Below are 27,709 nucleotides of genomic sequence, written 5' to 3'. Positions count from 1 at the left end.
CATATTAATGTTAACAGACAGACTCGTGTAAGATATCATACATCATATATGAAGACAGCGCTCCAGTCATGGTGAGTGGTCCTGAAATTCTATAATCCTCTGGAAAGAGAAAAAAGGAAAAATTAAAAACAATCTACAAATATACAAATCATGTATCGCATGTGTGTATAAATATACATTCACCGAGAAAGACACCGCAAGGACAGGGAGGGGAAAAAAACGGGAACGCGACATATTAGGTAATGAGTCTCATAACATTGAACTCAACATTGAGGCCCTTTGGTTTCAATGATTCTAGTAAAAAGATCCATTTCAATTCACACTTGTGTAATAATGCTGATCTATTACCCCCCTTATAAGGGCTAGGAACCTGTTCCAAAATCATAAATCTAAGATCTTTTTCTGTGTGTCCAAGTTCCGAGAAATGTTTCGCTACCGGTAAATCACTTTTCTTCTTACGTATGGAATATCTGGGATTATTCAGACGTGTCTTGAAATCACAAGAGGTTTCACCGACATATAGAAGTGAACACGGGCACCAGAGAACGTAAATAACCCAATCCGAATCGCATGTAAGAAATTGTTTAATCCTGTGCTCTCTTTGTGTTTGCGGATGAATAAAGACATTCCCCCTATACATAAGACGACAATTAATACAATAGAGACAGGGAAAGTTACCCATTTTTTTTTCGGTCTAAGGCCTCATGCACACGACCGTAAAAACTCCCGTTATTACGGGTCGTTATTACGACCCATAATAACGGGCTCAAAGACTTCTATTGGCCACGGGTACCTTCCCGTTTTCTTACGAGAAGGTGCCCGTGCCATTGAAAAAGATAGAACATGTCCTATTTCAGGCCGTAATAACGGTACGGGCAGCCCATAGAATTCTATGGAGCTCCCGTAATGACCGGTGGCTACGTGTGTGCACCCGTCATTACGGCAGCGTTGCTAGGCGACGTTAGTAAATAGTCACTGTCCAGGGTGCTGAAAGAGTTAACTGATCGGCTGTAACTCTTTCAGCACCCTGGACAGTGATTCCGATCACAATACAGAGCAATCTGTAAAAAAAAAAAAAAGACGTTCATACTTACCGAGAACTTCCTGCTTCTTCCTCCAGACCGGCCTCCCGGCCGTTGCCTTGGTGACGCGTCCCTCTCGACATCCGGCCCGACATACCTGGATGAAGTTTCAGCCCATGTGACCGCTGAAGCCAATCACAGGCCAATCACAAGCTGCAGCGGTCAAATGAACTGCCGCGTCATCCAGGGATGTCGGGCTGGATGTCGAGAGGGACGCGTCACCAAGGCAACGGCCGGGTAAGTAAGAATTTCTTTTACTTTTACCTCGAAAAGGGCTGCCCCTTCTCTCTATCCTGCACTGAAAGAGAGAAGGGGCTGCCGATTAGTGCAGTGCAATTTTGCATCGAAAACGTGCCCGTAAATATGGGTGGAATACTGGTGACACCGGAACCGTATTTATGGGCACGGGTCCGTAAATACTGGTGCAAAACGGGTCGAATACATGTGACACCGGACCCGTATTTACGTCAGTATTTACGGTAGGGAAAAAATAAGTTTGTGTGCATGAGGCCTAAGGAGTGTCTGTTGTCCTGTTTTTCTATGTGTCAGACTATTGACTAATTTGTCACGTAAATTTTGTGGACGTCTATTTGACATGAGTGGTGCATTATTAAAGGATTCAATGTGTTTATAACTGTTCTTAATAATGCCCCAATGTCTATTAAAAATCTTTGCCACTTCTCCACTAAGATCGTGATAGGTGGACACAAACGGAACACGGGAAAGAGATATACGCTGTTTAGGATTAACCAATAGATTATTTGTAGGCGTGTTCTTGACCTGGTCCTTAAAGGTATTCAACAGTCGTCTTGGATATCCTCTATGTTTAAAGTTAAGGAACATCTGATCAAGAGTCTGATTCAATTCTGAATCATCATCCACAATACGTCTCGCTCTGAGCATTTGACAAAATGGAAGAGAGCGTATCATCTTTTTGGATGACAGCTCTCAAATTTCAATAATGTGTTACGGTCAGTTTGCTTAGTATATAGACTAGTATATAAGACATCATTTTTAATGCTTATTGAGACATTCAAGAATTGGATAATCTCAGTCGAATAAGTATAAGTAAATTGAATGTCTGGATCAATTTGATTCAAAAAGGTGTGGAATTCCAAAAAGGATTCTGTCGTGTCTATCCAGATGAGGAAGATGTCGTCTATGTATCGCCTCCACCTCAGAACATATGTGAAGTGGTGGGATACATAGATCGACATCTCCTCCATCATGCCCACAAAAGTGTTGGCATACGTAGGGGCCATATAGGACCCCATTGCCGTGCCCCTTAGTTGTAGATACAATGTATCATCAAATACAAAGTAGTTAGAGGAAAGTATAAGTTCCAGAAGGGAAATAATCAGCTCGCAGCATGATGGACTATATACCGATGTGAGCAATCTACGTTTGACAGCTTCCAACCCATTACTATGGTCAATGGATGTGTACAGTGACACTACATCGAAGGAAGCAAGTATTGCCCCCTGCGGTGGTGCGACCTGTTGTAGTTTACAGATAAAGTCGGAGGTACCCCTGATATAGGACCTAGTATCTATAGCAAAATCCCTCAATGTTCTATCAATAAAAATAGAAATATTGTTCAATATAGAGTCCCTACCTGTTACAATCAGGCGACCTGGGGGATTAGCAAGGTATTTATGCACTTTAGGCAACAAATAAAGACAAGGTGTCTTAGGATGCTCAATAATGAGATATTTCTTTAGGGCACGATCAATTAACCCATCTTCAAAAGCTTTATTGACTAGATTCAAAATGTTTCTCTCTATGTCAAACGTAGGATCACCAATAAGTAATCTATAGACATTCCCATCTTGTAACTGTCTATATGCCTCCCTCATATACATAATAGTGTCCATGACCACGATCGCCCCACTCTTGTCCGCGGGTTTTATGGTTAGATCGTGGTTATGGATCAGTTCATCAAGAGCCAGCATTTCAATATATGTAATATCAGGGTGTCTCAAATTCATATCTTGGCATTCAATACGCAATTTATCAATATATTTTTTAACTAAATCCATATAAGTCTCTATGGGATGTTCTAAAATTGGTGGTTTGAATTTACTTTTCTCATGTAGTCCAAGACTGTTCACACAGAATCCACTGTCAACATTGTTGTAATCAGTATCTACCCCACGTATGTTAAACCACACTGTAATGTTAGGGGTAGGGAAATGGACAAGTGAGCCCTAATCTACCCACCACTCTGTCCCTGCCTACTTGCAACGACCCGCCCTAGGCGACGGGGTACAACTGGGCGGCGGTCCCTATGCTCAGTAAGTGCACGAGACAAACAGACAAGGGTACACAAAGCTAAGGGAAATGGGGCAGTTGCCCACGGCAACACCGTGAGCAACCATAGAGGTGAACAAGCCGAGTCAAACCAGGAGTGTACGAGGTACCAAGCGCAGTGCAGGAGAGTAGTCAGTAAGCCAGGGTCAGTATGGAGCAGGATTAAATAGTCAGAAGCTGTAGCAAGGCCAGGAAACCACACGAGAAGAATCACAAGCAAAGGAGGAACAGGAAAGGCAGGTATAAATAGACCGAGGGCGGGAGCTAGCTGAGTCTGGCCAGGCTGCGATAGGCTCTCCCACTCTTAAGCCTGCCAGCCTGAGTAGTGGAAGCTGGAGTCAGTCTCAGAGACATAGACTCAGGTGCCGACTGATTACCTATGGGAGTTAACCCCGAAGCTGTGCCTGGCAGATCCTTTACAGTACCCCCCCTTTTATGAGGGGCCACCGGACCCTTTCTAAGTGGACCTGGTTTATTGGGGAAATGAAGGTGGAACTTCCTGACCAATACCCCAGCGTGAACATCCCGGGCGGTTACCCAAGTCCTCTCCTCAGGCCCATATCCTCTCCAATGGACCAGGTACTGGAGGGAGCCTTGGACCATCTTGCTGTCCACAATCTTGGACACCTCGAATTCCACCCCCTCAGGGGTGAGAACGGGAACAGGAGGTCTCCTCGAGGGAGCCAAGGACGGGGAGCAGCGTTTAAGGAGGGAGGCATGAAACACGTCGTGTATTCGAAAAGATGAGGGCAACTCCAGTCGGAAGGAGACAGGATTGAGGACTTCAATGACCTTATACTGCCCAATAAACCGGGGAGCAAATTTCTTGGACGGGACCTTAAGGCGCAAGTTCCTAGACGATAACCACACCAGATCCCCGACCATAAACAAGGGGTTAGCAGAACGTCTTCTATCAGCCTGAGTTTTTTGTACGCTCTGGGACGCCTCTAGGTTCTTCTGAACCTGGGCCCAGACTGTGCACAGTTCCCGATGAAGGACCTCTACCTCGGGATTGTTGGAAGTACCAGGTGAAACGGAGGAGAACCGTGGATTAAACCCAAAATTTAAAAAAAAATGGGGAGACCCCTGACGAGTTACTGACCCGGTTATTAAGGGAAAATTCGGCGAGGGGAATGAATGAGACCCAATCAAATTGACAGTCAGAGATAAAACACCTTAAATATTGTTCTAGAGATTGATTAGTCCTCTCGGTTTGGCCATTAGTTTCAGGATGGAAGGCAGAGGAGAAGGACAGATCAATCTCCAACTTTTTACAGAAGGCTCTCCAAAACAATGAAACAAATTGTACCCCTCTGTCCGAAACAATATTGACAGGGACCCCATGGAGACGCAGGATGTGTTTGACAAACAAGGTAGCTAACGTCTTGGCATTGGGTAGTTTCTTGAGGGGCATAAAGTGGCACATCTTACTAAAGCGGTCTACTACAACGCAGGCTGGGAGGGCAAAAACATTTAATTTTAAGAAAGCCAATTTCCCCAGGATGAAGGCTGCAATTTAGGATATAGACTGGGAAGAACTAATGTCAAATAATGGAACAAATGATTAATGGGAGATTTTCAAATCTACTTTGAGTTATTATAGTGCAAAATTTATTCCTATAGGTAACAAGTATAAACGACTCAAATTAAACCCCACATGGCTTACACCTTCTGTGAAAGGGGCAATACATGACAAAAAAAGGGCATTTAAAAAATACAAATCTGAGGGTACAGCTGTAGCCTTTGTAAAATATAAAGAGCTTAATAAAATCTGTAAAAATGTAATAAAATTAGCAAAAATACAAAATGAAAGGCAGGTGGCCAAGGATAGTAAAACAAATCCCCAAAAATTCTTCAAGCATATAAATGCTAAAAAGCCAAGGTCTGAACATGTAGGACCCCTAGATAATGGTAATGGGGAGTTGATCACAGGGGATCAAGAGAAGGCAGAGTTACTAAATGGGTTCTTTAGCTCTGTATATACAACAGAAGAAAGAGCAGCTGATGTAGCCGGTGCCAGTGCTGTTAATATATCAGTTGATATACTGAATTGGATGAATGTAGAGATGGTCCAAGCTAAATTAAATAAAATAAATGTGCACAAGGCCCCGGACCAGATGGGTTACACCCTCGAATTCTTAAAGAGCTTAGTTCAGTTATTTCTGTCCCCCTTTTCATAATATTCAGAGAATCTCTAGTGACTGGTATAGTGCCAAGGGACTGGCGCAGCGCAAATGTGGTGCCTATTTTCAAAAAGGGCTCTAGGTCTTCCCCGGGTAATTATAGACCAGTAAGCTTAACATCCATCGTGGGGAAGATGTTTGAGGGGCTATTGAGGGACTATATACAGGATTATGTGACAATAAATAGCATTATAAGTGACAGCCAGCACGGTTTTACTAAGGACAGAAGTTGTCAAACTAACCTAATCTGTTTTTATGAAGAGGTGAGCAGAAGTCTAGACAGAGGGGCCGCTGTGGATTTAGTGTTTTTGGACTTTGCAAAGGCATTTGACACTGTCCCCCATAGACGCCTAATGGGTAAATTAAGGACTATAGGTTTAGAAAATATAGTTTGTAATTGGATTGAGAATTGGCTCAAGGACCGTATCCAGAGGGTTGTGGTCAATGATTCCTTCTCTGAATGGTCCCCAGTTATAAGTGGTGTACCCCAGGGTTCAGTGCTGGGACCACTATTATTCAACTTATTTATTAATGATATAGAGGATGGGATTAATAGCACTATTTCTATTTTTGCAGATGACACCAAGCTATGCAATATAGTTCAGACTATGGAAGATGTTCATGAATTGCAGGCAGATTTAAACAAACTAAGTGTTTGGGCGTCCACTTGGCAGATGAAGTTTAATGTAGATAAATGTAAAGTTATGCATCTGGGTACCAACAACCTGCATGCATCATATGTCCTAGGGGGAGCTACACTGGCGGATTCACTTGTTGAGAAGGATCTGGGTGTACTTGTAAATCATAAACTCAATAACAGCATGCAGTGTCAATCAGCTGCTTCAAAGGCCATCAGGATATTGTCGTGTATTAAAAGAGGCATGGACTCGCGGGACAGGGATGTAATATTACCACTTTACAAAGCATTAGTGAGGCCTCATCTAGAATATGCAGTCCAGCTCTGGGCTCCAGTTCATAGAAAGGATGCCCTGGAGTTGGAAAAAATACAAAGAAGAGCAACGAAGCTAATTAGGGGCATGGAGAATTTAAGTTATGAGGAAAGATTGAAAGAATTAAACCTATTTAGCCTTGAAAAAAGACGACTAAGGGGGGACATGATTAACTTATATAAATATATTAATGGCACATACAAAAAATATGGTGAAATCCTGTTCCTTGTAAAACCCCCTCAAAAAACAAGGGGGCACTCCCTCCGTCTGGAGAAAAAAAGGTTCAAGCTTCAGGGGCGACAAGCCTTCTTTACAGTGAGAACTGTGAATCTATGGAATAGCCTACCGCAGGAGCTGGTCACAGCAGGGACAGTAGATGGCTTTAAAAAAGGGTTAGATAATTTCCTAGAACAAAAAAATATTAGCTCCTATGTGTAGACATTTTTCCTTCCCTTTTCCCTTCCCTTGGTTGAACTTGATGGACATGTGTCTTTTTTCAGCCGTACTAACTATGTAACTATGTAACTATGTAACAACCCACACCACTGACTTGCCTTGAGATGGAGGCAAATCGGTGATAAAATCCATGGAGATATGGGTCTAAGGTCTCTGGGGAATGGGCAAAGAACGTAGTAAGCCCGCTGGTCGGGACCTGGGAGTCTTGGACCTAGTACAAACCTCACAAGCGGCGACGTAGGCCTTAACGTCTTTAGGCAACCCAGGCCACCAATAGTTTCTGGCAGTGAGGTGTTTGGTACCCAGGACGCCTGGATGACCAGATAGTGCGGAGTCATGATTTTCCCTAAGTACCCTTAGCCGGAATTGCAGGGGAACAAACAGCTTGTCCTCAGGAAGGTTCCCGGAATCTGAACCTTGATCAGCCACAATTTCTGAGAGTAAATCAGAATCAATAGAAGAAATGATTATACCTGGAGGCAGAATACAAGCAGGATCTTCCTCCGAAGGGGGGCTGGCCATGAAGCTACACGACAGTGCATCGGCCTTAATATTTTTAGACCCAGCCCTATAGGTAACCAAAAAGTTGAATCTGGTAAAAAATAGCGCCCATCGAGCTTGTCTCGGGTTTAGCCTCCGGGCAGATTCTAGGAAAACCAGATTCTTGTGGTCGGTAAGGACAGTTACTTGGTGCCTAGCCCTCTCCAGGAAGTGGCGCCACTCTTCAAATGCCCATTTAATGGCTAAGGGTTCGCGGTTGCCAATATCATAGTTACTCTCAGTGGGCGAAAACTTCCTGGAGAAGTAGGCACAGGGACGGAGATGGGTGAGGGACCTGGTACCCTGGGACAAGACAGCCCCCACTCCCACCTTGGATGCGTCAACTTCCACGATAAATGGCTCCATTTGGTTGGGCTGAACCAGCACCGGAGCCGAGATGAAGCACTTCTTAAGGACCTCAAAAGCCTGGACAGCCTCAGGAGGCCAGTGGAGGAGATCAGCACCTTTGCGAGTGAGGTCCGTAAGAGGCTTAGCGATGACCGAGAAGTTAGCAATAAATCTCCTGTAATAATTAGCAAACCCCAAGAAACACTGTAACGCCTTCAGGGAGGCAGGTTGGACCCATTCCGCCACAGCCTGGACCTTGGCGGGGACCATGCGGAATTCATGAGGAGTGAGGATTTGACCCAAAAATGGTATCTCCTGTACCCCAAACACACATTTTTCGGTTTTCGCAAACAGTTTGTTTTCCCGAAGGACCTGGAGCACCTTCCTGACATGTTCAATGTGGGAGGACAAGTCCTTGGAAAACACCAGTATGTCATCAAGGTACACTACAAGAAATACCCCCAGGTAATCCCTTAAAATTTCATTTATGAAATTCTGGAAGACCGCAGGAGCATTACACAACCCAAAGGGCATGACGAGGTATTCGAAATGACCTTCGGGCGTGTTAAACGCAGTCTTCCACTCATCCCCTTCTTTGATGCGGATAAGGTTATACGCCCCCCGTAGATCAAACTTAGAGAACCATTGGGCCCCCTGAACCTGATTAAAGAGATCAGGAATCACAGGAAGGGGATACTGGTTCCTTACAGTGACCTTATTCAAGTTACGGTAGTCAATGCATGGCCTAAGACCACCATCCTTCTTCCCTACGAAGAAGAAGCCAGCACCAACCGGAGAAGTAGAGGGACGAATGTAACCCTTGGCCAGGCATTCATGGATATACTCTCTCATGGCTTCACGTTCGGGACAAGAAAGATAAAATATCCTACCCTTAGGGAGCTTAGCTCCTGGTACCAATTCGATAGCGCAGTCGTATTCTCTATGAGGAGGTAACACTTCGGAGGCCTCCTTAGAGAAAACATCAGCGAAGTCCTGAACAAACTCAGGTAGCGTGTTCACCTCCTCCGGGGGAGAAATAGAATTAACAGCAAAACATGACATCAAGCATTCATTACCCCATTTGGTAAGCTCCCCAGTATTCCAGTCAAACGTGGGATTATGCAACTGCAACCAGGAAAGGCCTAAAACCAAATCGGATGATAATCCCTGCATCAACAGTACAGAGCACTGCTCCAAATGCATGGAGCCAACAAAGAGTTCAAAAACAGGGGTATGCTGTGTAAAATAACCATTAGCAAGAGGAGTGGAGTCGATACCCACTACCGGGACAGGTTTAGGCAAATCAATCAAAGGCATAGCTAGAGACATAGCAAATTCCACAGACATGATATTAGCAGAAGACCCTGAATCCACGAAGGCACTGCCGGTAGCAGACCTACCACCAAAAGAGACCTGAAAGGGAAGTAAGATCTTATTACGTTTCATATTTACGGGAAATAACTATGCGCCCAAGTGACCTCCCCGATGATCACTTAGGCGCGGAAGTTTTCCGGCTGCTTATTCTTACGCCTAGGACAGGTGTTCACTTGATGCTTGTCATCCCCACAATAGAAGCAGAGACCATTCTTCCTGCAGAACTCTCTACGTTGTCGGGGGGACACGGAGGCCCCGAGTTGCATAGGTACCTCCGAGTCTTCCGTGGAAGAGCGAAGCAACGGGACCTCGGGAGGCATCATGGGGGAGTCAGAGGGGAAAACACAAAAACGTTCAAGTTGTCGTTCCCTGAGACGTCGGTCAAGTCGTACCGCTAAAGCCATAACCTGGTCTAGGGAGTCAGAAGAGGGATAGCTAACTAGCAGGTCTTTCAGGGCGTTCGACAGACCCAACCTAAACTGGCACCTTAAGGCAGGGTCATTCCACCGAGAAGCTACGCACCACTTCCTAAAGTCAGAACAATACTCCTCAACAGGTCTCTTACCCTGACGTAAGGTCACCAGCTGACTCTCGGCAAAGGCAGTCCTGTCAGTCTCGTCATAAATGAGTCCGAGAGCAGAAAAGAAACGATCAACGGAGGAAAGTTCAGGGGCTTCAGGAGCCAAGGAGAAGGCCCACTCTTGGGGCCCTTCCAGGAGCCGGGACATAATTATACTCACCTGCTGGCTCTCAGAACCTGAGGAGTGAGGCTATAAGCGAAAGTAGAGCCTACAACTCTCCCGAAAGGAGAGAAAAGTCCTCCGGTCCCCTGAGAACCGGTCAGGCAACTTGAGGTGGGGTTCAAGAGGTGAGGAGAGGGGCACTACCATGGTAGCGTCAGGCTGGTTGACCCTCTGAGCCAGGGCCTGGACCTGTAGGGAGAGACCCTGCATTTGCTGGGCCAGGGTCTCAAGGGGGTCCATAGTAGAGACAGGGACCAGGGTAGACTAGGTAACGGGCTTGTGATTATGTAATGATAGGGGTAGGGAAACGGACAATTGAGCCCTAATCTACCCGCCACTCTGTCCCTGCCTACTTGCAACCACCCGCCCTAGGCGACGGGGTACAACTGGGCGGCGTTCCCTACGCTCAGTAAGTGCACGAGACAAACAGACAAGGTTACACAAAGCTAAGGGAAATGGGGCAGTTGCCCACGGCAACACCGTGAGCAACAAGAGAGGTGAACGAGCCGAGTCAAACCAGGAGTGTACGAGGTACCAAACGCAGAGCAGGAGAGTAGTCAGTAAGCCAGGGTCAGTATGGAGCAGGATCAAATAGTCAGAAGCTGTAGCAAGGCCAGGAAACCACACGAGAAGAATCACAAGCAAAGGAGGAACAGGAAAAGGCAGGTATAAATAGACCGAGGGCGGGAGCTAGCTGAGTCTGGCCAGGCTGCGATAGGCTCTCCCACTCCTAAGCCTGCCAGCCTGAGTGGTGGAAGCTGGAGTCAGTCTCAGAGACATAGACTCAGGTGCCGACTGATTACCTATTGGAGTTAACCCCGAAGCTGTGCCTGGCAGATCCTTTACACACACTTTTAATTTTAAACTCCTAATGAAATTATACAAATCCAACTCCAAACCAAACCAATCCATCGTTTGGCTTGGGCAGAAAGACAGTCCTTTGGACAAGACCAATGATTGTATAATGGGTGTCAAAACAGTGGATGATATATTTACCACTGTTTCTGAGGATATTTCTCCTTTTTGGGTGTGTTCCTCATTACTTGTGGTCGTAAAGTCCTCTGTTGGCTCATTTATCTTTGTTCTATTCCTCCTGCGACATGCCCTCCTAGCACTCCTTCTGGGTCCTGTATGTTGGATGGCCTAAAAAATCACCTGTATTGGAATTGGGATTTTGTTGATGCAAACCCATATATATAGGATATGTAACTATCACTACTACACTGCGTTTCAAATTATTATGCAAATTTTATTTTTCGCTGATTTTCCTAAATAGTCGATGCAAATGACAGTCAGTATAAGCTTCAAGCCATCAACCGTTAGAGTATAATGCAAATTTTATTGAACAGATCTCCTAATGATAACAGATTTTTTTTTAGAAGTAAAAAACTCAAAATGCACTGTTTCAAATTATTATGCACAACAGAGATCAAAACATTTTAAAGGCTGTAAAGAGAACTAAAATGGTAATTTGTTGAATTTGCAGCATGAGGAGGTCATATCTACAGAAATCAAAAGCTCTTTCAATCAAAAAAAAACTTAACAGGCCAAGTTACATGTTAACATAGGACCCCTTCTTTGATATCACCTTCACAATTCTTGCATCCATTGAATTTGTGAGTATTTGGACAGTTTCTGCTTGAATATCTTTGCAGGATGTCAGAATTACCTCCCAGAGCTTCTGTTTTTATGTGAACTGCCTCCCACCCTCATAGATATTTAGCTTGAGGATGCTCCAAAGGTTCTCAATAGGGTTGAGGTCAGGGGAACATGGGGGCCACACCATGAGTTTCTCTCCTTTTATGCCCATAGCAGCCAATGACACAGAGGTATTCGTTGCAGCATGAGATGGTGCATTGTCATGCATGAAGATAATTTTGCTACGGAAGGCACGGTTCTTCTTTTTGTACCACGGAAGAAAGTGGTCAGTCATAAACTCTACGTACATTGCTCTCTCCCCATGATTCCAGCCCAAAACATGACCCCGCCATCTCCTTGCTGACGTCGCAGCCTTCTTGGGACATGGTGGCCATTCACCAACCATCCACTACTCCATCCATCTGGACCATCCAGGGTTGCACGGCACTCATCAGTAAACAACACGGTTTTAAAATTAGTCTTCATGTATTTCTGAGCCCACTGCAACCGTTTCTGCTTGTGAGCATTGTTTAGGGGTGGCCGAATAATAGCTTTATGCACACTTGCAAACCTCTGGAGGATCCTACACCTTGAGGTTTGCTGGACTCCAGAGGCACCAGCGGCTTCAAATACCTGTTTGCTGCTTTGCAATAGCATTTTAGCAGCTGCTCTCCAAATCCTATTAATTTTTCTGGCAGAAACTATCCTCATTATGCCATTATCTGAACGAACCCGTCTGTGCTCTGAATCAGCCACAAATCTTTTCACAGTACGATGATCACGCCTAAGTTTTCTTGAAATATCCAATGTGATACCTTGTCCAAGGTATTGCACTATTTCACGCTTTTCGGCAGCAGAGAGATCCTTTTTCTTTCCCATATTGCTTGAAACCTGTGGCCTGCTTAATAACGTGGAACGTCCTTCTTAAGTAGTTTTCCTTTGATTGGGCACACCTGGAAAACTAATTATCACAGGTGTCTGAGATTGATTACAATGATCCAAAGAGCCCTAAGACACAATACCATCCATGAGTTTCATTGAAAAACTAATAATTAAATGTTTATGACACTTAAATCCAATGTGCATAATAATTTGGAACACAGTGTATATACTGTACATATACATAATAGCTGCATATGCTCAGTGCTGTACACACCATAGAGGCAAACCACGTCACTGCTATGGGGCCCGATGTGAGGGGGGGCAGTCACTGATCCCCCTGCTTCCTGACATAGAGCCATTGTATTTCCTGCAGCCACCACTTGGGGGAGCTCACTACATAGAGATGTTTACAGCTTCCATTGAGTTCAGCGCTACCTGTATAAATCCATATAAAGCAGCTCCCCCTAGTGGTGGTGCAGGCAGCCAGTGATTTATCATGTTTGGAGGTGTACGGGGGAGATTTAGTAATGTATATATGTCAGTTGTCCGCTGTAAATACAGTGAAATATTTAGTGTTCAGACCTATTCTACTTTTCCGACATACGAGTCAGATACGAGTCGGGAGGAACGAATAGTTTATTATAAAATATCTTATCTCCTCACACGCTGCATCAGTAATAACAGTGCTCCAGCTATAAAGATCTGATAGAAAAAAATATAATGAACATTAACTGTACAGATAATATATTATAAGGACTGGTCACATGACATAGAAAAACGGCATTATGGCGTCATTCCTCTTCTCTGTTTACACCTGATAACGTAACGTCCACATATAGAGAACGGCGAGCGGGGGTGCGGGAACGTTACACAATTAATAAGATTATTTATTAGTCCTGAAAAGTCAGCGCTGCTCCTCCATATTTATTACTGATGTTACCATAGTAACTGAAATCCCTCCCCTCCATGGGAGCAGCACCCGCTACATTCTGCCCCTCACCCGACACAGCAGGAATATGGTGCCAGCCACACCCCTAAACTTCTGATAGCCAGAGACTGGCACCCCCCAACCAACATGGCGTCCCGAGACATATACTACATGTATACACCCTGTAACAGCAGCGTAAGGCTCAATGCACACGATGCGTATACGTGTGGCTATGCCGCGCGGATGGCGTAATACAGTACCAGCATAGTCAATGAGATTCCAGGAAATCTCATGTACTCGCTGCAGTATTTTTCGGGACGAAAATAGACCAGCAATGTGTTTTTTAGAATCCGCAGCAAGTCAATTTATTTTGTGTTTCCCCTCGCAAATTATATCTGCCTAGAGCTGTGGAAAATCGCACCAAAACCCGCAGCATGAAAACGCGCTGAAAATCTCATCAAAACGTAAAGAAACGTATAGAAAAACGCATGATTGGGTGCAGTTTTTACCTCAAGTTTCCTGAGTATTGCTGCGGTTTTAGTGCGTATCTTCCGCAGCAAAATACGTAACGTGTGCATGAGGCCTTATCATATATCCTGGTATACAGGAGAAGAGAAGTCTCACTATGGCACTGTCACACACGTCACCAGCACTCCCCAATGTCCAGGGACAGTACATGACCTGCCTAGGTAGAGTCGTGTGTTAACCTTAAACCATACTATCCCCCATCCCCATTTAGTAACGACACATGACACCGAGGTTGGATGTGAAATGGCCACAGCAGCCGTTTATTAATTTCACAGTTTTATAAAAACAATTTAAATCCGAAACATTCGGATAACTAGTTAGGAATCCACCAGAGAATTCCTCCTAATAATTCACATGACCCAACATGGGTCATAACATTAACCCGAGCAGAGGAAGTCCTTGAAGCCCCCTCAGATAGTCCTTTTTAAAGAACACACCGAATTAGCCATCTGCAAACCACCAATTACCTCCAGCCGTAAACCAGCTCGGAAGCACCGTTCACCTCTGCAGATGGCTCCAACCACTAGAAGTCCACTTCAAGGGGATAACACCCGATGAAGCCCTCCAGTGATATACCGACCACTAGAAGTCCACTTCAAGGGGATAACACCCGATGAAGCCCTCAAGTGATATACCGACCACTAGAAGTCCACTTCAAAGGGATAACACCCGATGAAGCCTTCAAGTGATATACCTTCTACCAGAAGACCACTTCAACGGGATACCACCCGATGAAGTCTTCAACCATGTACCTTTTTTGGGGGACGCATACCCCCGATGCGACCCCCCCACCATTTTGTACTGACTGGCCTCAAGGACTCCCCCCGCCAGCTGCCATGACAACAGAACCTACTCCGGAAAAAAGAAAAACATGTTAAATAAGCACACAAAATAAAAACACAACGCTCATAGCCAGACGTACATAAGACCTAAAGAGTAACAAAACAAGGGTGGGAGGGTGGGAGCTTTGCTTACTGTGTGTTACTCCTCCCGCTGCTTCCGGCTCAATGCCGAGAAACAGCGGGAAGCACAGCAACGGCCCCCCCCGCCCCCCTTAACTCCTCCCCGTCCCTCCTTCAGCTCCTTCAACTTTCCCTGACCTCGTAACATTAACCCTTTCCCTACCAGGACGGTCATGTCGGCTTCCCTTAAGCCTGCAGCTGCGTCCAGCCTCTTCTTGACCTGCCTAGGTAGAGTCGTGTGTTAACCTTAAACCATACTATCCCCCATCCCCATTTAGTAACGACACATGACACCGAGGTTGGATGTGAAATGGCCACAGCAGCCGTTTATTAATTTCACAGTTTTATAAAAACAATTTAAATCCGAAACATTCGGATAACTAGTTAGGAATCCACCAGAGAATTCCTCCTAATAATTCACATGACCCAACATGGGTCATAACATTAACCCGAGCAGAGGAAGTCCTTGAAGCCCCCTCAGATAGTCCTTTTTAAAGAACACACCGAATTAGCCATCTGCAAACCACCAATTACCTCCAGCCGTAAACCAGCTCGGAAGCACCGTTCACCTCTGCAGATGGCTCCAACCACTAGAAGTCCACTTCAAGGGGATAACACCCGATGAAGCCCTCCAGTGATATACCGACCACTAGAAGTCCACTTCAAGGGGATAACACCCGATGAAGCCCTCAAGTGATATACCGACCACTAGAAGTCCACTTCAAAGGGATAACACCCGATGAAGCCTTCAAGTGATATACCTTCTACCAGAAGACCACTTCAACGGGATACCACCCGATGAAGTCTTCAACCATGTACCTTTTTTGGGGGACGCATACCCCCGATGCGACCCCCCCACCATTTTGTACTGACTGGCCTCAAGGACTCCCCCCGCCACAGCGAAACAGGCCTTGACCACCTTAAGCCTGTGAGTTCCTCCACACCACCACCGCCCTTTCTATTCCTTCTGCTATCGCCAAGTTCCAAAGATCAATGCCAACCTCGGTCAGATGAACCCCGTCACTCCTCCAGAAATTCCCCACTCCTGACTCCAAATCCCTATGCCTCACGCAAATGCCCCCGTTTTTTGCCACAAAACGGGACACCGCCCGATTAACTTTAATGCGAGCCTTATTGACTCTCTCCACAGATCTAGCTAACCGCCAATGCTTTCTTGGGACTATGTCCGACCACACTATCACCAACTTGGGATAAGATACCCACAAACACAACATATCATGTTTGGTATCCCGCACCAACTCACGAAAGGGGCGGACTCCTAAGTCATTCCCACCCACGTGCAACACTAAGACCTCCGGAACCCTATCAAGCCGAGCATATGTCTGGAATTCCGCCAACACCCTGCTCCACGACATACCTCTAAAACCCAGCCAATGCACAACCGCATCCTGTCGCGGAATGCGCAACTGGCGACCATTCGGGCGGACGTCCGCCCTCAAAGCCCCCCAGTGCACGTAAGAATGACCCATCAACCACACCAAACACGGAGGCGACTCTGAAACTGAAAAAACAATTAGGCACCACCATATAACATTTGTAAAGCGTTAACAGCAAAATTCATAACATATGGGGGCGGACATAGGACTTAAACCTGTTGGACTCCCAACGACCAATACGCCTCACCCCCTCATCATCCAACCCCCAGCGCCCCGCTTCTGTTGCTGCGCCAATCCTGAAGGAATGAGATGAATATGAGCCTGCCGCGACACCAACCGCCGTCAAACATTTTTTAAATACAGCTCCAAACTGAAACCTGGACAAAAACGACCCGTCCACCTGACGTAACAAAGGCAAATCTGGAGACCCCCTGTTTGGCGTAAAACCCCGCATGCACTCTACTGGGCACATAACCGACCCCGGGGCGCAACCCCTTCAAAGCCTGCGATACCAGAAATTCCTTCGATACATCCTGAAAGCCCCGCAACTTAAACCCAAACGCCACCGCAGACATGAACCGGTTCACCTTCGCCACTGAAAACCCCGCCTCCCAGGCGTCCCCTAACCAGTACAAAAGTGCCACCAACCTGTCTCTATCCGTATTGACGTCACCCAACTCTCTTACCCACTCCTCCCACTGCCTCCAACAAGCAGCATAAGCACTCCACGTCGTGCGCGCCAAAGACCTTTGTACCAATTGTTCTACAGGACCGAGACCAGATCCCAAAGATGCTGCGGACAAGCCAAACCGAGACGTTCCGCTCCCGGTGCCAATTGCCGAAACCGGTCCCACTGCGAGCGAGAAAGAGCATCAGCGATACAATTCCGTACACCCGGGACATGCACCGCCACCACCCACGCGTTCAACGACAAACATACCAACACTAAATGTCGCAACAATTGAACTACCGGAGGAAAGGACGCCGTGATGTTATTAATGGCAAGCACCACCCCCCTGTTGTCGCAGTAAAAAACGGACCTTCTTATCCCTGAGCCTGTCCCCCCAAATGGTAGCCGCCACCCCGATGGGAAACAGCTCGAGCAGGGCCAGATTCCGCGTGAGTCCACTGGACACCCAGCTAGCCGGCTATTGACCTGCGCACCACGGACCTCCCCCGTAAGCTCCAAAACCACCCGCCCCAGCCGCATCCGTGAAAATATTCAAAACACTCGTATCCTGCGCTGGGGCCATCCATAGCGAGCGACCATTGAACTGGCCCAAGAAGTCATTCCAAACCTGAAGATCAGCACGGTACTCCTCCTTGAGCCGCACAAAATGATGCGGCGCACGCACTCCCACCGTTGCCGCCGCCAACCTCCTACCAAACACCCTCCCCATCGGCATAATCCGGCAGGCGAAATTCAACTTCCCCAGCAGCGACTGAAGCTCCCTCAGCGTCACTTTCTTCATTCTACAAGCCCGTTGAACCTCCAGCCTCAAAGCACCCAACTTATCCGCCGGGAGACGACACTCCATTGCCACCGAGTCTATTTCGATTCCCAAAAAACAAATCGTCGCTACCGGGCCCTCCGTTTTTTTTTTTTTTTTTTTTTTTTTTTTTTTTTTTTTCGGCGCCAAAGGAATCCCAAAATCCCTCGCCACCTTCTGTAGAGCATGAAGCAAATTACCGCAAACCGGCGAACCCCCCGGGCCAACGCATAACAAATCATCTAAGTAATGGATCAACGAGTCGACCCCGGATACTCCCCTCTTTACCCACTCCACGAAGCTACTAAACGCCTCGAAGTATGCACAAGAAAGGGAACACCCCATCGGAAGGCACTGATCCACGTAAAAGGCCCCATTCCAAAAACAACCCAACAGCCGTTGCTTTCTGTATGGACCGGCAACAACCTGAACGCCGCCTCGATGTCAGTTTTTGCTAGCAGCGCCCCAGGACCCGCAGCCCGCACTAACCCCACCGCCTTATCGAATGAGGTATAAACTACGGAGCACAACTCGTGATCAATCCCGTCATTTACCGACGAACCTTTGGGATACGATAAATGTTGAATCAAACGAAACTTTCCGGGCTCGCGTTTAGGGACAATACCCAAAGGGGACACAACTAAATCTTTCACCGGCGACTCCACAAATGGCCCCGACATGCGCCCCAACGAAACTTCTTTTAACAACTTTTCCGACACGACTTCCACATGCAAGTAAGCCGATTTTAAATTTCTCCCCGTAACCGGAACCTCATAAGGAGGCGGAGGAATAACAAAACCAACACTAAACCCTTCATAAAGCAACCTAGCTGCCGCCCTATCCGGATACTCATTTAGATAAAGGGCCATCCTTTCCACCCTCACCGGCGACACCCCCTTGACCAGCCCCGTGCTGGTTCCCGGACCTCTTTTTTCGCAGACATTTTGCCGCCCCGTGTGATGCACCATTACACTCGGAGCACACGTGCTTGAACTTGCACGTGGCCCCAAACTTGCACTGGCCTTCATTGAATTGCCAGCAAAACCCCGCCTTTCCCCCGCCGCTTGGTCCACTCTGACTAGACTGGCCTCCCTGGCCACCGCTCCCGGGAACGGGCTGCCTAACCGGAGCCGTAACCCGTAACCAGAGAGCAATATCCTTCTGGTCCCACCGAATCGCCGGCCGAACCGCCTTCCGCTGACGGAATTGCTCATCATATCGCAGCCACGCCTGACCCCCATACGCCCTATGAGCCTCCCCAATAGCATCAAAATAACAAAATAACGCCGAACAATTTTCCGGCGCCTTTTCCCCTATCACACTAGCCAATATGGCGAACGCCTGCGACCAATTAACGAACGTCTGCGGGATAAGCCTATACCGCCGCCGTTCCTCCTCGTCCTTTTTACTCTCATCCCGCTTGCCCTTATCCAAATTGAATTTAGCCAGCGGCAAGAGAGAAAAAAAATTTCAACGTATTCATCTTTCCAGATCCGATCACGCACCTCCTGCTTTAAATGCGCCCCCAACGGACCCTCAAAACAAACATACACCTCCCCCCGAGCACGATCGTCCATGCGCACTCGATCGCCGTCCTTCTGTGCCTCAGTCTGCACCGACACCGCGACCGCCTCTCTAACCGCCACCACAGGACGCGCCTGCAACGATCCCACGTCCCTGGGGCCTTCCCAAACTACCGCAGGGGACACTTCCGTTACTACCGGCGCCGCGGCCCTATCAAGGCGCCCCACCAGCCCGTAAGCAACCCACTAAATCTGCCAAACCCGCTCCGTCGCGTCCGCCCGCGCCACTACCGGCCCCCGATGCTATGCTAGCAGCCCCCCCGCCGACACCCGACATAAAAATCGCTGGATAAGACAATAATGGAGTTATACACTCACCGGGCTGCACAGGCGCTGTGTTCCCGTCAGCCGGACCATCCTGACCTCGACGATAGACGTCCAGTTCACCTTCCTCCAGTTCTTCTCTCGCCGACGACTGTCCCTCCCAACGACATCTTCGGAAAGGGGATGAGGACGCGCTGACCGATGGGCCGGCAACCTGCCGCCCGACCGCCGGGACCCAGACTTCCGACCGGACCTGTTGCCTCGATGTCGCTGCAGATCTAGTCGTCCGTCTAGACGATCCTGACGAAGCCTGCCCCCTGGCCGGAACATCACCATGCGGGGCGGCCGTACCTTGCTCTCGACATCTTCCATCTGATGGGGGAGGGGTGACAGGGAGCCCAGCCTGCGACTCCCTGCTTACCGCCGGACCCCGTCGCGGCCTGGGATTCCTGCCAGGACGCAGGGCCTGGGAAGGGGCGGTCCTCCCAGCTGCCTGGCCTGCAGCGTCCGGGATCGGGCTCCCTCTGCGACGCCGTGTCCGCGGGACTACCTCCGGACTAAGGCGCTCTGGAGGTCGGGACCGCCGAGAGGGACGGGTCGACACAGCCCGCATCGCCGTCACCCCTGGCACCGCTCTCTGCCTGCCCAGCGCAGGAGCGGTTGTTGCCGACTCCCCCCCCGCCGCCATAGCCATGCTCGTAAGGGGGCCGGGGGAGGGGAGCCTGTCCCTTACAACAGACCCCGAACGCCGTGCCCGGCGTGGCGAAACGGCGTCCGGGATCCGCGTTAATGCAGCCACGGTCTCCTCCAGCCATCCGGGACCGTGGTGCACAGCAGCGGCACGCAGCCGCTCTAAAATCAGGGCCTCTGCCATTACTAAAGAGCCAGGCAACGGGGAGCTTTGCTTACTGTGTGTTACTCCTCCCGCTGCTTCCGGCTCAATGCCGAGAAACAGCGGGAAGCACAGCAACGGCCCCCCCCGCCCCCCTTAACTCCTCCCCGTCCCTCCTTCAGCTCCTTCAACTTTCCCTGACCTCGTAACATTAACCCTTTCCCTACCAGGACGGTCATGTCGGCTTCCCTTAAGCCTGCAGCTGCGTCCAGCCTCTTCTAGAAACTCAAGATTTAACTTTAGAAATAACTAAATCTGGAAATTGTGCTGGTCACATGAATGACGTCTTGTGCTGAGTGATGATGTCACATGGTGGTGACATGTGGTGCGTGATGTCACAGAGGGTAGTGTGCTGGCTGATGATGTCATGTGGTATTGTGTGTGGCATTCTATTTCCCCTGAGGAAGCTGCATTATAAAGCAATTCTTGGCATGCTGAGCACCAGGTAATCCCAGGTTTCTGGTTCTTGTGATTATTGTATGTTGTTGAGTAGAGGCTTTATATTTACCCAGTACTATCCATCTATTGGTATATTATTGTCCTATTGAGACAAGTATAGTGACTGTAGTTTTGCCCTGTTTATCTACACATGGGCTTCTGTTCATACATGTTTTTAAATGTTTTTATTTGTGTGTCATATATATATATATGTTTTGGATCAATAAAATTTTTTTCTTTTTTCAAACTATTTGTATTGGGTGTGCGCTATTTTGATCCTGCTATCTTTTCTTGCTTTCATCAATTTAGTCGTATGTGGTATTGTGTGGTGGGTGATGATGTCACAGAGGGTAGTGTGATGGGTGATGATGTCACGTGGTATTGTGTGGTGGGTGATGATGTCACAGAGGGTAGTGTGGTGGGTGATGATGTCACAGAGGGTAGTGTGGTGGGTGATGATGTCATGTGGTATTGTGTGGTGGGTGATGATGTAATGCGGTATTGTGTGGTGGGTGATGACGTCATGTGGTATTGTGTGGTGGGTGATGATGTCACAGAGGGTAGTGTGGTGGGTGATGATGTCATGTGGTATTGTGTGGTGGGTGATGATGTAATGCGGTATTGTGTGGTGGGTGATGACGTCATGTGGTATTGTGTGGTGGGTGATGATGTCACGTGGTGTCGTGTGGTGGGTGATGATGTCACAGAGGGTATTGTGATGTCACAATGGGGGGTATATAAGGGTGTTCCGTGCACCTGCAGCTTGTATCTCTTTGGCATCTTGGTGCTGAGAGACCCCTTAACGTATTGGAGACAATGAGGATTATCCTATTACTCCTGTTTTTGAACTTGATCTACCCCGTACATTGCGGTACGCTGTCGGTGAGTACATCTCTATTATTACATATGGCGGGTGCCTAGAATCAGCTGCGGCAGGGTGAGGTGATGGGGAGGGGGTAACGATAATGGCAATGTCCTGGACTTCATTGTGGGTCCATGCTACTGTCCCTTTAAAGCCCAACAATAAGTAAATGGGGTACATGTGACCCCCTCTTATAGTGACAAGTCCATAGTCTGTAACTCAGTATTGGGCCATGTTAGTGCAGTAAGGTCCAGAGCGGAGCCGCCATTACCCAAGGGACAATTCCTGAGTCCAAAGTCAGTGTCTGGGGGAGGGGTGTCTAGACGCTGGGCCCCTCTCCTGCCTCCAAACCCACATCTGCAGCTCCACAGGGGGGGCCACACTTGTTAGGTATCGAGGGCTCTGGATGAATGTACGGTTGTGTAGGGGATAATGAGATGTAGTAGGATGATAGATATATATTGGAGAGTAGATGAGTTGTTGATTATTTTAGGGTCCACACAAGGAGAAGGGCCATGTTGATGTTTCTATGTGACCCCTCCATAGTGTACCTCCATACTGAAGATGATAATTCTCATTTTTAATGGTTCAGGAAGATCATTCAAAGATGGCGGCCTCATGTATCCACACTGTATAAGAGGAAAACTGTCCTAGTTACCCATAGCAACCAATCACAGTGCAGCTCTTATCTCCTAACTGTTGTGCTACAATGAAAGCTGCTCTGTGATTGGTTGCTATGGACAACAAGGACATTTTTTTCTATTACACGATTATGATACATGAGGCCCATAGTGTCAGAGTCACATGATGTCTAGTGGTGTGTGATGATGTCATGGGGTATTGTGTGGTCGGTGATGATGTCACAAAGAGAATTGTGATGTCACAGAGGGCATTGTGATGTCACAGCTGGGGGTATATAAGGTGGCTCCGCCCACCTGCAGCTTTTATCTCATTGGCATCTTGGTGCTGAGAGACCCTTTGACGTTTTGGAGAAAATGAGGATTATCCTATTTTTTCTGTCTTTGAACTTGATCTACCCCGTACATTGCGGTACGCTGCCGGTGAGTATGTCTCTATTATTACATATGGCGGTCACTTGGAATCGGCTGCGGCAGGGTCAGGTGATTGGGGGGTGTAAGAATTATCTGCTATGAAGGGGGAGATATGACAAGAGAATATACAGAGGATGTGAATGGTCAGAGTGATATAAGTGTGGGGTCTGTGCAGTATATATATCTATAGGGGGCACATATATACATATACGCTGCTCTGTATGGGATGGAGGTGACTATAATGATAATTTTGTCTCTTGCAGGACTTTTCATACTGGACTCATCACCTTCCATCATATGAAAGTCCAAATAACAACCTGATTCCATGGACTCTGGAGGTAAATCCACAACTTCTTCTGATATTATATATGGAATATTATTTTCATGGATGACGGGGACGCGGATGTCTAATGTAGAACTTGGGGGGATGGGAATAGACGTTGTGTGATGTCACTGGCTTCTGCACTGTGATTGGCTACATTCTGGGCCTCTAGAACATTCCTCACCATATATATAAATATACTGCGCTCTTCTATGGAGGAGATATAGGACTATAATGATCATATTGTCTCTTACAGGACCTTTTCTTCTGGACTAAATATCTTCCATTCTATGAAGGTCCCTCCGAACCCCAGAAAACATGGAACTTTGAGGTAACGCAACAACTTTCTACTGATTTCTAACAAAACGTCCTATTAGAGGGGTTGTCTGGTGTCCATTACTCTATTACGCTGATAGAGGGGTCACCCCCACTCAGGACCCCCCTCTACTAGCTGCTGCTGAGAGTCTCATGTAATATATCTCTGAGCTCTGGAGGATAACAGGCCGGCATTGAGAACAGTGGTCGTCCGGTGATTTCGGGGGCAGTTCATTATTTAGGTCACTAGTAGTAGGGGCTCCCGCCATTATCCTGTCTCTGTGGGACCCACAATCTAAAATAAGGGGGTGTCCAACCAAACCCCCACTTTACTCTTCTTATCCGGGGTATTACAGCCACTTCTTGTCTTTCAGGATTTCCAGTCTGAGGACGTGGTTCCACATATACGGGTCGTATTCCAGCTCTTTGGGGTGAGTTACTTGCTTGTATCTGGTTGTATCACCAGTATAATATTTATTATCAGGAAATGTCGGCTCTTCATAGAAACAATAGACATAAAGTAGATGAGGAGATCCTAATAATCAGCTGTACAGGAATATAGATGTGATAATCCCATTACCTGCACGGGATAGAATAGAGTCTACATTACATCTATCACTTGTGTTGTAGGGATTTCTATCTGACCCAGTTGGGGACCCGTACGTTCCTCCTGGACATACAAGGACACGAGAGTGGTGCATTGGGGTAAGTGGCTTCTCTATTGTTGGGGCTTATTATTCAGGGACCCTATAGCGTAAAGTTCCTGTATAAGTTGTGGGTAGAACGGGTATTTCTGCTGTGTTACTATGGTGACCATCGCAATTTTAACTCCTTCCGCCATGCTCTGTAATAATACGTCATGGCTTGCGGTAAGTTAATGCGAGCTGCTGTAGTATTACAACGCTGTGATAGCAGAGACTCTAACCGCCGGGAATGGAGAAAACTCTGATCCTGAACATTTAACCCCTTAGTGGCCTCCCTCTGTAACTCCACCGGACTCCATGAAAACGGATCGTGGTGTGCCGATGGGTTGCTATGGCAGGTCTGGCATAAACGGAAGCCTAATAAGCTGCCTGCCAGTTTTACACTGACACATATAATGCATTGCAATACAGAAGTGTTACATAATGTATTATATAAGTAATCAGAAAGTCAGATGTTCAAGTCCCATGTGGGACAAACAATAAAAATTAAAAACATTTTGTAAAAATATTTAAAAATACAAAGGAAGTCGTTGTTTTTTCCCTGTACAAAGCCATTTATTTTGGAAAAACTCCAAAAAATGAAAAAAAAAACCCTATACATATTTGGTATCACTGCCTTCGTAATATACAAAAAAATCAATAGCAAAATTGCTGTTTTTTGATCATCCCGCCTCTGAATGAAACTGAAATCCAAGTGAAAAGAATATAGTATGTACCCCAAAATGGTACCAATAAAAACTACAACTCGTCCTACATAACATAAGACAACATAGAGCTCCTTTGACTAAAAATAAAAATTGATAGGGGTCTTTAAATGAAGCAACACATAAAAAAAAAAAAGGTTTTTATTGAGCAAAAGTGGAAAATCATGAAAAAATATATACATTTGGTATCACATAGAATACATTTATTAGGTCAATTATAGCGCACGTTGAACTCTGTAAAAACAAAATCCAAAAAACAATGGTAGAATTGCTGATTTTTTCCTCTCTCCCACCAAAAGAAAGTTAATAAAACGAATACAATACATTATATGTACCCCAAAATGTTGCCATTAAAATGTACGTCTTGTCTAAAAAAAATAAGCCCTCATATGACTCCATAGACTGAAAACCAAATAAAAATTATGACTTTCAGAATACGAAGAAGGAAAAACAAAACAAAAATATCGCTGCCTCCTTTGGTCCGAAATAGGCGGTGTTTTTAAGGGGTTAAGATAGTGATGGCGACAGTCATGTGACATGTCATGAATATATCATAAATCTGTTTTACAGAATGTTCCAAATGAATCTATTGCCCCCCGTGAGACGCCGATTATATTACAGAGGTTCTACAACTGGATAAATGCAATGGTCTTTGGGGTAAGTAAAAATTTGCAGATTCAACACAAGAAAAGGAGATGATAAAATGGCGCAGCAAGAACACAAATGGTGTGATAACTTAATATCTACAAGATTTTATTATTCCTCTTTCCATTGCAGGACAACCCACCACCTGTGGTTCCCAAAAAAGACCCCTCTGAATGTGAGATCAAACTTCATGCTCTGCTCATCAATGGCGTGGCCTGTGTCATCATAATGTCACCACTCGTCCTTATACTGTCCTTGGCTATAGTGCCTGTCCTGAGTGAGAGGGAGAAGGAGGAGGAGGAGGAGCCCTCTGATTCTGATGAAGAACCAAACACAGAATCACCTCTGACAAGTACAGCTGAAGCCAAGGACAAAACCAAACAAAGTCACATTCCTGAGGAAGAAAATGTTCTGAAAGACCAAGAAGCTTGTAAGGAGCCGATTTATACCCCTGAATTTCGGGCACAAGAATCCAGGAGAACACCAGTCCTGTCTAACAAGGAACGTCCTGGACCATCCACGGCTTCTGCTCCACAGGATGTGAAAAAGACACCAAAACCCAAGTATAATGTGGCATTCAGTAACATCGTCTGGGCCCGGTCAATACCTTCAGACAACACAGGACTCAAAGCTCCTTCTACTAATAGTCATAAGGAGAGGATTCTGGTTTATCAACGTCAACCATCCAGAACACCAGAGCCCAGAACACCAGAACCAAGAACATCAGAAATACATCATAAATCTGTATTACAGAATGTTCCAAGTGAACCTATTGCTTCTGCTCTACACGATGTGAAAGAGTCACCAAAACACAAGTATAATGTGGCATTCAGTAACATCGTCTGGGCCCGGTCAATACCTCCTGACAACATAGGACGCAAAGCTCCTTCTTCTAATAGTCATGAGGAGAGGATTCTGGTCTATCAACGTCAACAACCCAGAACACCGGAACCCAGAACAACAGAACCCAGTACATCCGAACCCAGACGCACAAGAGTAAGAAGAAGATCTTTCTGGGGATGCTTAAGAGGCGAAGGAGACTGAGGTGAGCAAAAATGCCTCAGTCATCACAAGTGCTCACCTGTTCCTGAACCATCACTATTTCATCCAGATTACAGGTTGAGTAACGCCTCCTGAAGTCATCAGCATCTCACCTTCTTGCCACCTTATGGCCACACTGTTGGGTTTGTCTATTCTCTACCATTTGCTGTCAGTGGTGAAGAACTGAGGTGATGGCCCCCAGTCTGAAGTTTACATCTGGATATGGCACAATGCCTGATGGTGACGACCTCCTGATGGCACACAGCCGGAGGGTCGTGACCTCTTGATGGCACACAGCCAGGTCCATCTCTTCTTGGAAGGGTCATCCATTAAAACTCTTCACCTCAGTGAACACCAAGCCTACAACTGACCATATGAAAAGTCCAGCTCATCCTATAAAATCATGGAGGACACTTCCACCGGTGTCCACAGAAAGGTCGAACATTATTTTCTTATTATCAGCTCAATAAAATATCATAAAGCTGTAAAGTATCGAGTCATTTCTTATAAAATAATAGTAAGAGTAATATACCAAGTAAAAATAAGAAAGGTCGTCTACATGAAGCGGATTACTGATGGATCTTTATAAACACATTACATGACTTATCTACCAACATGGGAGAACAAGACATGGAGCGCACATCCACTTTTATACCTTCATCTATTGCTGCACAAACATGAACAGGAGGTTCTTAGAAAAATAATTGTCAGAATGTATTAGTCAACTTAACACTTCACGTCGACCTATTTTAATTGAGTCCCTACTCTATTAGGTGTAATATTCCGTCGCGCTGACCACCCCGTTCGAGCTCAGCGACGGAATATTAAGTCGCGGGATTAACGTCCATTTCGGCCGTCTCCCGACACATGCAGGTGCTGTATCAGCTGCTGTCTTGTACAGCAGTTGCTGCAGCTCCTATAGCGGGGACCGATCGCTGTGTCCCCGCTGATTAACCCCTTAAAAGCCGAGTTCAATGAGGGGTCTAGTTTCTAAAATGGGGTATTTGATAGGGGTGTCTAATATATAGGCCCCTCAAAGCAACTTCAGAACTGAACTGGAACCTAAAAAAAATAAA

The 27,709-nt window shown here is 46.6% G+C and overlaps 1 protein-coding gene across 1 annotated transcript; it reads right to left on the bottom strand.

Moving 5' to 3' along the window:
- Positions 1-66: 66 nt before the first annotated feature.
- LOC142750560 (uncharacterized) lies at positions 67-20,635 on the bottom strand. The gene is made up of 3 exons (XM_075859558.1): positions 19,713-20,635; positions 15,926-16,446; positions 67-99 (listed from the first exon to the last, which is right to left on the bottom strand). The coding sequence occupies exons 1-3, from the start codon at positions 20,530-20,532 to the stop codon at positions 67-69; spliced, it is 1,374 nt and encodes a 457-aa protein (XP_075715673.1). The 5' UTR covers positions 20,533-20,635.
- Positions 20,636-27,709: the final 7,074 nt, after the last annotated feature.

The sequence above is a fragment of the Rhinoderma darwinii genome, chromosome 3 (assembly GCF_050947455.1).
Source record: "Rhinoderma darwinii isolate aRhiDar2 chromosome 3, aRhiDar2.hap1, whole genome shotgun sequence".
Classification (NCBI taxonomy): Eukaryota; Metazoa; Chordata; class Amphibia; order Anura; family Rhinodermatidae; genus Rhinoderma; species Rhinoderma darwinii.
The sequence above is the reverse complement of the archived record's forward strand: the minus strand, read 5'-3'. Positions and strand labels throughout refer to the sequence as shown.

Bases quoted from the DNA above. Each gene is read 5' to 3' on its own strand.
- LOC142750560 (XM_075859558.1), bottom strand. From the start codon at position 20,532: ATGGCAGAGGCCCTGATTTTAGAGCGGCTGCGTGCCGCTGCTGTGCAC. The intron at 16,447-19,712 runs GTGAGTGTATAA...TTGTTTTTTCAG, and splicing joins CACAGCGCCTGTGCAGCCCG to TTTCAGAGTCGCCTCCGTGT. The intron at 100-15,925 runs GTTGGCATTGAT...TTCTCTTTCCAG, and splicing joins ACGGGGTTCATCTGACCGAG to AGGATTATAGAATTTCAGGA.